The 14,970-nt window shown below is 39.8% G+C and overlaps 1 protein-coding gene across 2 annotated transcripts in view; it reads right to left on the bottom strand.

Moving 5' to 3' along the window:
• ZNF704 (zinc finger protein 704) overlaps positions 1-14,970 on the bottom strand; it is a 95,171-nt gene that overhangs the window by 32,338 nt on the left and 47,863 nt on the right. For both annotated transcript variants that reach the window (XM_040082219.2, XM_040082129.2), the window contains exon 3: positions 946-1,049. In XM_040082219.2, the coding sequence (XP_039938153.1) occupies positions 946-1,049 (104 nt within the window). The remainder of the gene's footprint in view (positions 1-945; positions 1,050-14,970) is intronic.

Here is a 14,970-nt window from a genome sequence, read left to right as displayed (position 1 = left end):
TATTCCAATTATTGACAGTAGGAGAACATCTAGAGGTTTTTTTAGCAGTTGCAAGTAAACAAGAAAAGTCAGTCATACGAACAATGCTGAGGTACCCTAATAAGGGTGGCCTAATTTAAATTATTCCTTAAAATAAAACACTCCTAAATATTTATTGTAACTCCAGTCAATCTTGCATAGATCAATTATATTTCATTACCAATTCCTTCACTACCTGAAACTTTTTATATTTATTTTTATTTGCGTGTCTTCTGCTATACCATGAACGAAGTAGTCTTTAAATAGATTATGGGTATGATGGAAGATCATCAGAGACTTACAGCACAGGAATTGAAGGTGCAGAGAGAAGCAGACCTCTTGCTGTGCAGATTGCTACTGCACGGCCTCTCAGTCAAAGGGCTGTGATCTGGAAGGGCTTTGCCTTCTTGTGGCTTTGGGTAAAATGTGATCTCATTTTCATGGAATGGATGACAAGAACAACTGCTACCATGTTTCCTGGATATGGCACTCAGGACAAGGTTTAGAGGTGAACATCGTGGTGGTGCCAGGTTGATGGCTGCACTCGGTGATCTTAGAGGTCTTTCCCAATCCTAACCATTCTACAATTCTAGGACTGTACGTGGGCAAATGCAAACAAGGTCTTCGAAAAATTAAGTGTTTCAGTGAGGTCCAGAGACTTTTTGAAGCGCTCATATTCCATTTACAGAATAGGCATCTCCCATTTCAAAAACTAGAGCTGCTCTACAGTTAAAGAAAACATTTCATTTCTGCCAGTGCTGCACCGAAGACTTTGACCAGGTTGGAGCAAAGCTCAGTATGATCCCCAACATACCAGAAGACAGCCACTCACCATTTGTTCTCCACCATGGCCACAACTCCTGGAAACAAGCCCCCTGAAAAAGGGCCCTGGCACCCCTTCCCACAGCCCCGGCTCCAAAGGCTTACCGTTGGGTCGGACAGGAGGGCTGCGGACCAAAGGGCTGGTGGATAAACTGGTGAGTACCATGGCTGCTGTTACTTTATCCATGTCCAGTTCTTCTGAAGATTTCCTGAAACACAGTGAGTGAGAGGCAGGAAATACATCAACAAATATTTGATTTTTTTTTTAGTGTTATTTTTTTTTCTCTTTTTTCTTTTTTTAATACCAGCCCAAATCCTAAGCCAGCATAGCACAGTAACAAAAACAAGCTGCCGCACAGAGTTCTCCAAGCATTGCTCTTCTGGCAGCCTGAGCATATCGAGAGGCTTGTACAAGCAAACTAACCCAATGTAAATAGGAAAAGAAATGGGAAAAGAGAATTAAAAAAAATAATCAGGATTACTTTGACTCTCTATAACTTTGACTCTGTTCCTTTTTCATTTTTCAGAATTTCAGCTATTCATATTCTTAGAGCTAAATGTGTTCTTAAGGGGTTTTCTTTTTCTTGGATGAAGACATAAAGATGCAAAATTGGGTGAGATTACTAGCAACATTAACAACATACATTAGTCTCTATAGTGTAAAGGAAAATTGTGAACTGGAACTAAGGGATGTGAGTTTGTTGCTCCTGCTTAACACTGTTTACATTCCCATACTCTCTCCAAAAGACCGATCCTAAAGTCTCCCTGGTCAGATTAAAAACCAAATATTTTAAGTATTTAGGGAACTGGCATAAAAACGGTGCAGGAGGGGTAGGAGGGTAGGGGAAAGAAAGGGAGAGAGGGAGGGGGAAGGAGAGAGAAAGAAGGTTGTTTTGCAGGTGTGATGTGTGCCTGAACCAGCATGATGGCACAGGCACCCATTGCTCCCTCAGCCTGGTCTTGCTGGGAACCTGTGTAAGTCAGAGGAGAGGACATGGAGAAGGGGTAGTAAGGGAAAAGTGAGCGGCCAACTTTCGAGGGAAAGGAAGAGATCTGAAAAATGGCGAATGCCACCAGGAACCAGGATTCAATGATCCATTGCTCAAGGAGTCATAGTAAGGGGGTTTAGGCAATGAAGGATTTTTTTTTTCTATAAAAATTATATTCTGTCTTTTTTACCCAAGAGTAACTCTCTTGGAGTCAATGCACCAAAATAAGACTACCAAACCCACTACATTTAGCAGACTTTTGCTTTCCATCCTTGTGGGTTGGAAATCCTTGTGGGATTTTCACCTTGTGCGTGGAACCAAAGCAGACCATTTTTCAAAAACGTTTTCTATCAAACATATGACTAATCATCCAAAATGATCTTCTTAATTCCTAGAGATCAAGTTAATTTTGTTCTTACAAAAGGACGCTTCCCCCACCATATTCTGCTTTCTGGTCTCTGGAGATGTCTCTGTGCCTTGCCAGGAGCTCTACTGAACAGATCAGGTTGAGTCTAATTTAAAGGCCAAGATAAGAAGTGGTCAGCTACCTGCTGTTTCCCATCAACTGTTGGTCAGTAAATCACCAAGAGGAACAGGATGTGCTGGGTGCACTCCCTTTTCTGGAATCCTATCTCACCCATTAGGTGGAAGGTTCATTAACTGAAAACTATACAACAGTCAAAGGCTCTTGATATTTTAGTGAGCAAACCTTGAACTTGCCCATGAAATGTTTCACAGCTGCTTTCTGGCTAATGCAAGGACCCACACAGATGCTGATGAACACTCTCCCACACGACACAACAGCTTAACTCTCACAACTGTCTTTTGCAACACATCAGTGCCTGGAACTGAAACCCTGATGATGATTCCGGCTGTGTTCTGATTTTATCTGTAGAAACCCTTCTTTCCTCCAGCCAAGGCTTCTGCAAAGAGCACAGCGGCCATATGGTCGTCATCAAGTACTGGAAAGGTCTCGAATATCTACTATAATCCACTGAATCCTGAATCTGTCACCCATTAGCTCCTTGTGCCTGCGGAGGAGTGTTTCACTCAGAATGCCAAATTCCTCTGGGCTCAGAAGACCCTTACTTGGGGTTGACATGGAGATGCTACACTTTCTCAAGACCAACACTGCCAGATGCTTTTCCAATTACCTAATATCCTAGCATGAAACTCTAGTTTCTGAGAAGGTTTCACGTGCTCTGTAGCCCACTCCTGCTGGACTATACCATCCCGGTGACCATCCAGTTGTGAATGAGCCATTACTATCTGCACTTCTGCAACTTACGAGGATAAAGTGCGCAAAAGTTCTTGATAAGAAGGAGAAGCTGATCCCTAGTGTTTGCAGTCAGCCTTCCAACAAGGCTCTTCAGTGTGTGTGGCAACAGGACTTATATGTTCCCATCCAGGCCTCTGCAGAATTGCAAAATCACACTACAGCAGTTGTGGCAAGTGCTTGCCAAGTTGGTGTCAAGATGTCAGAGTCTAGAGCCAGAGCTAATCCCAAAGTTTCCCCAAGTAGTTTATAACTAATTTCTTCTAGTTCTCCTGATTTTCTCCTCTCTAAAATGATAAGCATTGCTGTTCTGAAAACCTAACCCTTGCTCCAAATAATTTTACAATGTCCCACAATTGTGAGCATTGGCATCTGTGACTAAGGTGAAAGTTTTCAAAAGCAGGCAAAGAATAGGAATAGCCATGAGAATACCTGCCACTTCTAGCCATGCTAAACCATACTCTTGCAATTACCAGAATCCTTTTTTCTTCCTGATCCAATTTAACAGGCCAACGGCCCAAATAAAATGAACTTTGGACTTTTTTTCTGCTCATTTTGAATGACAGTCATTTTTACTATTTACTCCTCCTCAGCTGCATCCAGCAAACAAGAACACTCTGCTCATACTTCCCAGCCACAAGAATTTTAGCAGCTACAAGTACTGGCTCATGTGACTCTGCTCCATTTTTACAGTTTGGCTCATAAATGTAAACACACATATTTCATATATCACTCAGCCAGTACTGCAGCAGCAGCAGTCTTTGAGACACAGACAAGGCATAAAACTGAAGACAGCAACCACTTAAGCCATCTGCATTTAGTCAGCATCACATGTGAGTTGATGCATTAAGACTGTCCCAGTACTTTCCAGATTTCTCAGATGGAAAGCTGAACCTGCACACAGCTGTTCAACACTATTTTGACTCAGAGGGGAGAATAACTTGCTTGTTATGCATCAATTGTTCCCAAAACACTTATCCCATCATTGCTAAGGCGATTTTCTGTGGACTGAAATCATAAGCCCTGATGTTACTGTTAGGTGTAATGAAATTTAAATCAGTTGTAATATCTTCTACTACATCAACTATGAAGATTTCTTCTTTTCTCTAACCTCAAATCCCAGTCTCCAAATGCATCTCCTTACTTCTGGATGGATGTATTTGTGTCAGCCCAGTTTGCATTTGAGAACCAAGCAGTTTTGGATCCTTTCTTTCCAAGTGTTTGTAAATCCAAGCACATGAGATAGCCAAATGACAATGAATCAGCTGAGATAGCAGCAGTACAAGTTACAGGTCCTTGGAGGCAGACCCTTTACCACAACCCCAGCTCTCTTTGTTTCATGTGTCCCTGCCTCCTCAGCAGGGAGAGTGGTTTTACTGGATCCCTGCAATACACTAATCTAGCCAGCCTGGCAATTAAAGGTGTCCTTTTCGTGTCCTTTTCTTTAGCAGTCAAAGCAAATCAGACAACACTTACTCTTGATCAATCCTTTCCTTGATTTTGCTGATGAATTTATTGCTCTTTTGATAATAATTTATCAGTGTTAACCGACCATCACATTTTCCCCAGTCAAAGCTCTTTACAAGGAAAGGCTGGGTTTAAGCTCCAAAAGATGAGAAAAAGAGTGTCCAAGACAAGTCCAAGGCTATGCAAGTGTTCCGAATCAACGCAATGTCCAACTGCATCCTACATCTCCTACTGTCCCATTTCTTCTGCCAGCTCCTGGCCACTGTTACTTTCAAACTCCCTACTAAATATTATTCCCATCTGGACACACCTATATGACAGTTCTATTTTTCCTCTGTTTTTTAAGACTTGCTCTCAAATATTTAGAAATATAATTTTTTTTTCCTAGTTTTTAAGTCTTTGGAGTACTCTTTATTACTTGCCTGGCTCAGATCAAAAAGCCTGCAGTCCTTCCTTTTGGAAAGACTGAATTTTAAGTCAGCACTTTACCCAAGCATATTTTAAGCGTACTGGAGAATATTCTTAGAACAGATAAAGTGGTAGTGGTAGCAGGTGCTTTTGATAAAATTGTCCCTATTGAAGAGCACAACCAAGTTTACTTGAAGCAAAGAAAAAAAAAAATCCTTTTTCCCTGCCCACAACTCCAAAGTTTTCAGTTAGTTCCCTGACCAGAAACCACTGACCCCAGTGCAGCAATGCTGAAAGCAATGAAGCACTGGTTCAGTGTGCTGAAAGAGCTCTCCTACACTCTAGAGGTTCCCCAGCACAGCCTGAGTGTGGGCCAGGCAGTGTTTCCTCACCAGGGCTCCACTCCCATCAAACAACCAGAGGAACAGCAGCATCCTGCAGGACCAGGCTGAAAGAGGGTAGAAACTGCAGCACCAGGAGAGGAGCCCCAGGGAGGGAAAAGAAAATGGTACGTGCAATTGCTCCAAGTGGATGTTGGCTACAAAAGTTGATGGCCACAGAAGCAACCTTCTCTAGAATCACATACCCCTGCTTTCCAGCATTGTTGAGCCCGACTTTCCTTTTTCTACTTTATAAACAATAACCATCTGAAGCCCATAGGCCCTAAACACTCAGGTTTACAAAAAGGCTCACATTTTCCTTTGTTTCAGCAGTCATGTACTTATCTGTTTCTTACTGCTAACCTCACCAGAGGAACACAATTTAAAAAAAGAAAAAAAAATTAACTAGGATTGATAAGAAGAGAAGCAGTCAAGCACAAAAATGCTAATGCATATTCCATGTTAACTGTCTACTGTCCTCCACCCAAAATTCAGCTTATGACAGTGGTTCACAACACACCTGGATCTTTTGTAAGAAGTATCATATAAATATGTATGCATTAATAAGCTATAACTGTGACAAAATAACACTATATTTAAACTGCTCTCTCCCTCCCAGGCTTACATGTGCTAAATTCTCATAAAGAGACCTCTGAAACCAGAGCCTGATCACTTGACTATAGCCAGATCAAACTGATAATGTCATACTGAGCACTCCATCAATACTGATAAACATGTTGTTAGAAGCTTTCGACACCAAAAATATGATCCATCATACAATGAATTCATTGTAATCAGTAACAATAACAGAAGCACTTCCAAAGTAAAAATCCTAAATTACAGTTTACAGGTAAAATAAAAATATTTTCATTTTCTTCATCATTAAAGGCAAAACCAACATCCAAACAAGCAAGAAAATCCACGTACATGGCTGTGACTCCATGTATCTAAAGTAACTGCAACCACTCTTCTATAATGAGCAAAGATTTACATTCTATAATGAGTAAAGATTTACATCATGCTACAAAATATTCTTAGTCCACACAATACTTTGCATTTACCATAAAACTTGGTTACCATCTAACAACTCAAAATACTGACAGTACAGAAAAATTATGTTACTTCTTACTCTTGTGTTTGGTTGCTGACTATGGAAATTAAAAATTACTCACTTGCCAAACACAAACCCAAAAATTACAGAGAAAATTATACAAATAGTCCAAGGTCTTCAGCATTCTGAGGTAAAAGCCATAACTTTCACAATAAAGCAATAAGCAAAGGGAAATATTTCCAACTATTATGTTAATACAGCATAGTACTAGAATGATATATCTCAGAACATCGAGAGCATTACTATTTATACATTTAAAAAGAGAACTGGTGTTTGATATTTAAAAGAGAGAGACAATAATAATGCACTAATTAGAAGTCAGGGATTTCTGCCTTTGCTCACTGTGGTCAAACATAAAATTAACATTTTCCACACTAACTTTATATTTGCAGACTAATTCATATGCAGAATGAAGGGCCTTTCTTTGTTTCTGCAGTCCTTGCTATACACAAGCAGGTTTTTTTTTTATACTGACAGTGAGTAGAATTACTTAAGGTGAAAATGCAAATATAGGAACTCTTCTTTTTAAAAACACATATACACCTGAACTTCTTAAGCAAAAAAAGAAAAATGCATCAAAGACCAGCTCAAAGTTCTCCACTCCTCCTGGCCAAGCTAACAGATTTTGTGATTCATTTATTCAAAGGGCCTTTGGAAGTCTAGCTAGTGTGTTAAGAGCCTGGGAGCACTTGACAGAGTTCTCAGTAACGACGCTGACTTTCCATTTGGACTGTAATGGCTTAGAGACAATAAAAAGTCTCTGCACATCAGTCCTATGAGATAGGAGACATTCACACAGTAGTTCTCAGCATCCTGGAGTAGAAAATACAGTTTAACAGAACTGAAGAGAAAGTGGTGTGTAACACAGGCAGGTTTCTCAGTGTCTTTTATTTGAACTTGCATTTAGCACTGTTCCACAAAGAATGGACCTGTTTTCACAAACATGTGTTTCTCTATCATCTCCATTTTCACTAAAACCATAAAAACCTGACAGAAGAGAATCCATTCGTTTTTACAACCATTTTGTAGATGTAGATATCCAAGAAATCGCAATATTTGGTTCCAAAGGTTGGCCGATGTGCTCTCCCAGACACAGGGCTCTCCCTTGTCTCTCCCTCTGCTGCTCCAGCCACCTCCTCAAGCTGGATGGCTTCCCAAGCCAGGTGTGACCCCAGGAGCACCTGGAGCAGCGTTTCCCAGTGCCCTCCCCTCCCTGCAGAGGTACAATCCAGTGATGACACCCTGGCTGCCATGGAGGTTACCACCACACCAGGCCTCTCCCAGGAGTGCTGGCAGAGCTGCACCAGAATAAAAAGGATGTCTAATTTACTGTGATTTCTGTTGCCTGATGTAAACACATTCTATGGACGTGCTCAGCTCCTGCTGCCCCCTCTGCAGTCCTGTGGCAGGAATAGCTGCTTTGCCCCCTAAGGCTCTCCAGAAGTTTGCTTAAGTTTTGCAAAATGGATGGAAAATGCCTTTTTCATAGAAACCTTTTTATTACTGCTTTTTGGGCAACTCATCTGATTCCTTAAAGATAACTGAAATTTCAAGCCCATCCAATGGAAACAGGATTGAGCTCTTGATCTTGCTATCTGATTTACAAAATATGGGATACAGTGTGCTGGGAGTGGGGAGGGAGAGGATGGGTAGTAAAACACTGCTCTCATTATTGGCCGGTGATAAGATCTCCAGTTTTAAATGCTCTGCATAAACGGGAACAGTGAGGCAAGCCAAATTCCACACTGGGAGATAAGCTACAGTTTACAGGAACAATTTATTCTATATATTGAAAAAATCGATCCAATGAATAATTTTTACTTTTCAAACAGCTGCAACCTATCAGAAAAACTTATCTAGTGAACAGTCCTTGGGGCAATGACTGAAGCTGAAGTAGGAGTGTGACACAGTAACTGTCTGCTTTAAAACAGAACAATCACATGAAGGGTAATCTCTTCAAAGATTATGAGTGCAAAGCAAAAATTAAATTAAGAAATGAATAACAGAACCCTGCAGAGAATGGTTATCCCTTATGGTCATCCACAAATCTTGAGGATTTTGGGGGAAGATTTTCTGTTCCATTTTTTCTGCTTTAAAGGCCACTTGCTGACGCAACAAATAACCCTGTAAGCAAACCAAGTCTCAACAGTGCCCTGAAGCAACTGACCACTTATTCCAAATTTTATCCTAAGTATTCATGTTCCATCCCTTTCTTGCCTGTGCCTTATGCTGCTGTTCTAGTTTGTTTACAGGTACAACCCCACTCATAAATGAGATCATTTGGATAGGGCACTGTTTACACAAAGAAACCTTCACACTTCTGATGCTTTCCTCAGAGAAAGGGGCTGGACCACTTGCTCAATGCAATACAAATTTCCATGCTGAAGGTGAAAAAGATGGAAAAGTAACAAAACAAAAGTCCATAAATCTTCCTTAATTTTTGAGAAGAATGATTAGCTGAAGATACCCTTACACCAGATGCTACAGGAACTTAGTCTTTCCCGAAGTAAGAGAAAATGTAAGATCAAAAATGTTTTGCTTTTCCTTCATTCCCCCTTATCTATTGCAAACAGCATGATTCCCCCACTGTATGAATGTCTAATATTCCCAAAATATGTTTTGTACTATTACTGCATATATACAGGTCCAATGCACATACATGGGTAATTTGTTTAGCACAATTTGTCTCTAAAAAGTTGCTCTAAGCCAAGTTTAAAATAATATTAACTTTCTTTTGCCACACATTAAAGTATAATTTTTTTTCTAGTAATTGACGAAACACTTGAAAAAACCTGCAAGTCCTCATCTCACCAAATCTAAGAGTCACAGGCATGCTGTTCTGTTGCTACATATATCTACTATGGTGAACAAAATGGCAAGCACTTTGCTGAAATGAAGTCAGTCTCAAAAATGACCAAGGGTCATTCTTTATTGTTAGTATTTATATGTCATTCTTTCTGTGCTTTCCAATTATTTGGAAATAAATTTTTTTTTCAAGTAAGAAGCAAAGAGAATTGTAATTAAAAAGCCGCTTACTACATTATCCAGGTGACAAATAGTACCTTGTAGCAGGTTTGATTTAGTTACTTCTGCAACTGTTCCGTTGTTTTCAAGCTACCAGACACGGAGAGCAGAAGCTCCAAGCTCATCATTATTTGCTTTGTCGTCACCTCCTATCAATTGCCTTTTTGATTAGAGCATATCCTGGAACTTCAGCACTTCTTTACATCAAGCTCCTTCCATGTTTATGAAGGCACAGTTCAGGATACACCCCAATGCTGAGATGTGAAGGAGTTTGGGAATGAAAACATTTCAGTCAATCAGAGATCTGACTGATGTACTTTACAGCAACCCACGGCTCCTCCGAATTCCACACGAGAGATGCAACGTGAAGCCCCCGAGGCTATTCCAGTGGCAAGACACTGCCTTCGCCAATTTTATGCCACGATGACTCAAGAGACAAGCTGATGTTCTGACAACACACTGGCAATGTGTTGAAGAGCTAAAGAAGGCCTGAGACCTTCTGTTTTAGGAAAGAGAGCGCTAGATTACAGACTGAAATAGACAGCACATAAAAAATACATCGTGAGGTAAGATCACCATCTTGTACACACCCTATACCATATAAACTTGTTTCGAGCGACACATAGTTTATCACTAGGTCTTTCAGATTTTTCAGATAGGTTGCTTTTTCATTTTAAATCTCACAATTACAGATGAAAGGTTTCTGTTGTTTCCTTAGCACCTGAAACTTCAACTGGACATTTTGAACTACCAAGTACCATCGCCAGATAATCTCCAGTCCTAACCAACATAGTGTTTTTGCCAAGGGCACCTGACTTCAAAATAATTAGGGCACAAAGCCATCTCTTCACTGAACTATCTCTTATAAAGAAGAAATACATTAAATCAAACATCCATCTTTCTTCTTGCTTTTTAAACAACTCTTCAAACCTTTCAAAGGTCCAAAATAACTTTATTTCTTCCAAAGCAGCCAAATACAACCTTGTAGATAGTCATCTCCTCGTCCCATGAGTTCAATTTCTGCTGAACAGATAAAAACTAAAGATATGTTAAAAATTATGGCTATGAAAACAGTCACTACAAAACAAGATCTGAGTAGACGAATGGACAGTAAAGAAATGCCACTGAAGCATCTGGGCAGAGTAGGACCTATCAGACATGAGCCAAAGGTGCCTGACACTACACATCCATGTTAAAGCATCACCAGGGTTGCCAGCTTTCTGTGGCTGAGCAACCATCTGCACCATTGGCGTGTGGAGAAGTCGGGGTTTTCCAAGAGCACTGTCCCCTGCATGTACCCTGCATGTGCATGTGACTGTCAAAGAAATCCCAGGCAAGAATAACTGCACCAAAATTTATGTAGCTATGTACAGCAGAATAATATCATCAAGAAAATGAGAAAGTATGGAGCATCTAGACTATCTGCTCTAGACAGCAGCCAATGTTCACTGATAGCTGGTATTAGATCCCATGACCACATGTAGTTCTTCACCACTCAACACTAACTACTGCACTGCAGATGCTCCTCCTTAACAACCCCACTGCAGATGAGTTTAAAATAATCTCATGTAGAAAGTCCCCACTTAAGTCTGTAAACAATTAAAATTGTTTCTGTATTTCCCAGCTCAGGATGCTCTCCTTGGGTACAGTTTTCTAACTGACAGATGTTTGCAAGGAGTAGTGGTGGCAGATTAGTCATGATTTTTTTTTATTTGTGTAGTATTGTTAAATGTCCAGCATCCCAAACAATGAGAGTTAAAACCCCCAGCATTAGACCTAGAGCTTTGCTCTTAAACTGTACCATGAATATGAGTCCCAGTGTGTAAAAGGACATTTCACACGTAGATCCGGTGATGCTGCAGCTGGGAATGATCATTCTTGCTGCAACAGCATGACCTGAAAAAATTTGTCATGGCGAGAAAAACAGCACCATGCACCACTAATTGGCATTACGCCGCACTAAGGCCATCCAAGCAAGATGCCACAGTTCACTTAAATTATGTGACATTAATAGTATCTATATCAGACCTTCAGATCTATCTTAAATTAAATAAGTATTTCACCTTTTACCCCACCACCACCATTTAAACTAGACTTATTCACTTCTAAACAGTTCTAGCACCCAAAAAACAGTGTATGAGTGATGATCCGTGACAATTATGGATACAGAATGGTTTCTCTTTAAAGCTGCTGGGAAGTCTCTCGTGAAATTTCTGAGCTCTGGTTTCTCATCTTTGATTCCCAATTCTTTGAGGGAAATCTCTCAAAAAAATCTCTCTTTTAGAGAGAGATGTCAATGGAAAACAAAACAAAACAAAAACAAAACAACAACAAGAACAAAACAAAACAACAAGCAAGCAAACAACAGAATGGCCTGGGTTGGAAGGGACCCTAAAGATCATCTAGTTCTAGCGCCCTTGCCATGGACATCTTTCACCAGACCAGGTTGCTCAGAACTATATTGGTTATGTTTTTAAAACACACACAACAATCCTGGTGGAACAAATTGGACCTGAAGTTAGAGTCTGACCCTGTAACTGAGACAACTGCAACACAACAAATCATCAAAAAATAAAGGTTGCATAGTGAAGCAGAAGGTGGAACACAATTTGAGAGCAGAGGAAGGCTGATATTCAATGACCTGCAATACAGAAAACACCTTCTGAAGTGGTAGAGGACGCAGAAAAAGCTGGAGGCAGCAATTACTACATATGGTTCTATTGGGATAGTAGGAGATTTGGGCAAAACTAGTCTGCAAATTATTGCCTTCCCTGTAATTTGTTTTCAAGCAGTTTACCTATGACCTGTAATACCATTATAGGAAATAACCAAAATACGTGTTTACATTTAGAGTGAAATAAAGGCAAAGTAAATGATCTGGAGATACGAAAATAAACATGGATTAAGAAGTCCTATGAAACTTATTCTTGATAAAGCATTGTAAACTTACAAGATGGTCAATTTAGATGGAATAAAACTGAAGGGAGGTATCAGGAATATTTATAAGTATTCCTGATCTAAATGTTTTTTCAAGATGCTTTTTACATTAAACATTAATTGTGCTATAAAATATGTTTGCTCTATGAGCCCAGGGCTTTTTGTTGTGTTTTTGTTTGTTTTTTAATTACTTGAGTGCTTTGTTTTGAAAAGAATGAAACCACTGACATAATATGTGGTAGCTCAAGAATGCATTTGGCTTAACTCTGCTGTCATCTTTGGTTGTCATCTTGTTCTGAATTCAACCTATTTTTCATTACAAGAAACTACCAAAGCTGTTGCCTGTAGGTATCAAAAGGAAATTGAGAATGCACCACCCAGCTTCTGGTTAGTATTAAGTCCAGCTTGTTCTGCTAGACAGAAACACTTGTAAAGTATATATTTGTGTTAGAAGCTGCTTATAAAGCCAAAATACAACAATGCTGTACAGACTCAGTTGCCGAATATGTTCTTGTAGTTTTCAAATCAGGTAGCAAAACCTGCTCACCACCTTTTTTTTCCATAAATATGTCTGCTCTCACAAATATTACAAGTGATAATTACCATGACATAAAGCAGCCAGTCACTAATTGTGCATCTGGTACTATGCTCATGTTATTCATTCTCAGACTTCCATAAAGTTACTCCTGCTGCTGAGAGAAGTGCAACAACAATCATAACAGTCACCAAAAGAAGTCACACAAAAAATTAACTTCATTAACATCTTCACCATTTTATATACTATCCTATGCAAGCAGTATTCTTGTCTTAAACTACAGATGCATGTTGTAAAAATCTACTGAAGTCTTACTGAAACGTCCATGTTACAGCTGATACCACCAACCTTATTTCTTTTCCGTCTATCAAAGACAACACAGGCTTCAATGACAAGAAAGCATAGTTTTCCACTATAGAATTCAATTCTCTTCTTCCTCTCAGAAAAGAAGTGGACTGTTTTCCATTATTAGTCAACAAAATACAGCGTTTTCCATCTTTGTTTTTTTTTTTCCATACAATTTGCAATGGCCTCATGGTCTCATTTCTTTGTCTACAGATCACAAATGTAGAAGTGGCTAAGCATGTGGAATGTTCCAGACTAATGAATTAGAGTATTTACAGTCACAGAGGCATTGACATTTAAACGTTTAGCTGAAATTATTTAAGGAATTCTCTTCAGAAAACAGCACCGCTTTCTTCCAAATGGAGTCTCAGACGAACACTGTTATTAGTTTATTCTTAAACTTATACTGGCTAGAAACAGGCTTGGGAAGCTGGGAGAACAGCAAATATAGCCACATCCCACTCTGCACACTGTCAGGCAGACTGTCCACAGTTTTCATAAATTCAAACATTCTCACCCCTCATCTTAGGCCCTGCATGATGCTCTGCTCCAGTCTTTCTACACTCCATTTTCTTCCTGACATCAGACTTCCCCTAGTATGCCTGTCTTTTCCAACAAACATGGAAGAATTTGAGGGAGGAAAAAAACCCCACGATTTAATGAAAATTCTAAGGTTAAGGCAAATAAAGACATTAACAAATAAATAAATCTTTTCATAAAACAGATGAAAAGGAGAAGCTTTAGCCTGTGAGCAGATGGCAGTCAGGTTTTGGTACCTGCTTAACATCTGCTTTAATCAAGTCCTCTATGCAGTCCTGGACAACCACAGCCTCCTCCCTGCTGCTCTCTGGGAAGCCCGCAGTCAGTGTGTTAGCTACTTTGGACAAAAGAGACATGGTCTTCATGGAGAATGAGTTACTTCTTCATCAGTCACTGAAAGTAGCATTCATCTGACAGCAGGTTTTAATACAACACAAACATGAGCACTTCCACAGGGGGATTACATTACTATCCTGTAGATACACTGAATTTTGTGCAAGCTGGAGCACTGCAGCTATACACTATCTTTGCAGAACACTAGAGCATTTTGAAAATTTACCAGTTTTATTTAAAGAATAAGCTATCTTGAGAACATCCATCATTTCTGATTGTTTTTCCCCAAAGAAAAATGAAGGTGACTGAATTTATGCTTCTTCCATTGCACATCTCAATACAGATGTACAAACTGCAATGCAGCTCCAGTGGAGCTGATGGCAGTCTCATCTCTACCATCACGCTTTGGCTTTTCAAAATAGATAAACCATATTAATTTCTCTCTTACTTCCCTTCAGCAATCTTTTCTTATACACACACAATCTTAATTCTTCCCCTGTCAAGCACATCTCAGCAGGTCACTAATTCCCCTGGCTAGCATAAGGTAATTTTTGCCTTATTTCATCTCCAGCACAAAGTCCTCATATAACTTGCCATTAAGGAAAAGATGTAGGTAGGAAAGTACTCCTGGATCCCCAGTATGATCTTCCTGACACGAGTCACTATGGAGAAGTGTTTGACAGCTTGCCCAGCAAAGAGCTCCTCCCCTGGGCAGTGGGAACTGCTCTCTATCCTTTACGTGACAGGATTTTGCTGTTTGCATTGCAGATCTAAGCAGATGAGAA

This window comes from Hirundo rustica, chromosome 1 (assembly GCF_015227805.2).
Source record: "Hirundo rustica isolate bHirRus1 chromosome 1, bHirRus1.pri.v3, whole genome shotgun sequence".
NCBI lineage: Eukaryota > Metazoa > Chordata > Aves > Passeriformes > Hirundinidae > Hirundo > Hirundo rustica.
Note: the sequence above shows the minus strand (reverse complement) of the source record. Positions and strands in the feature narration are given on the sequence as shown.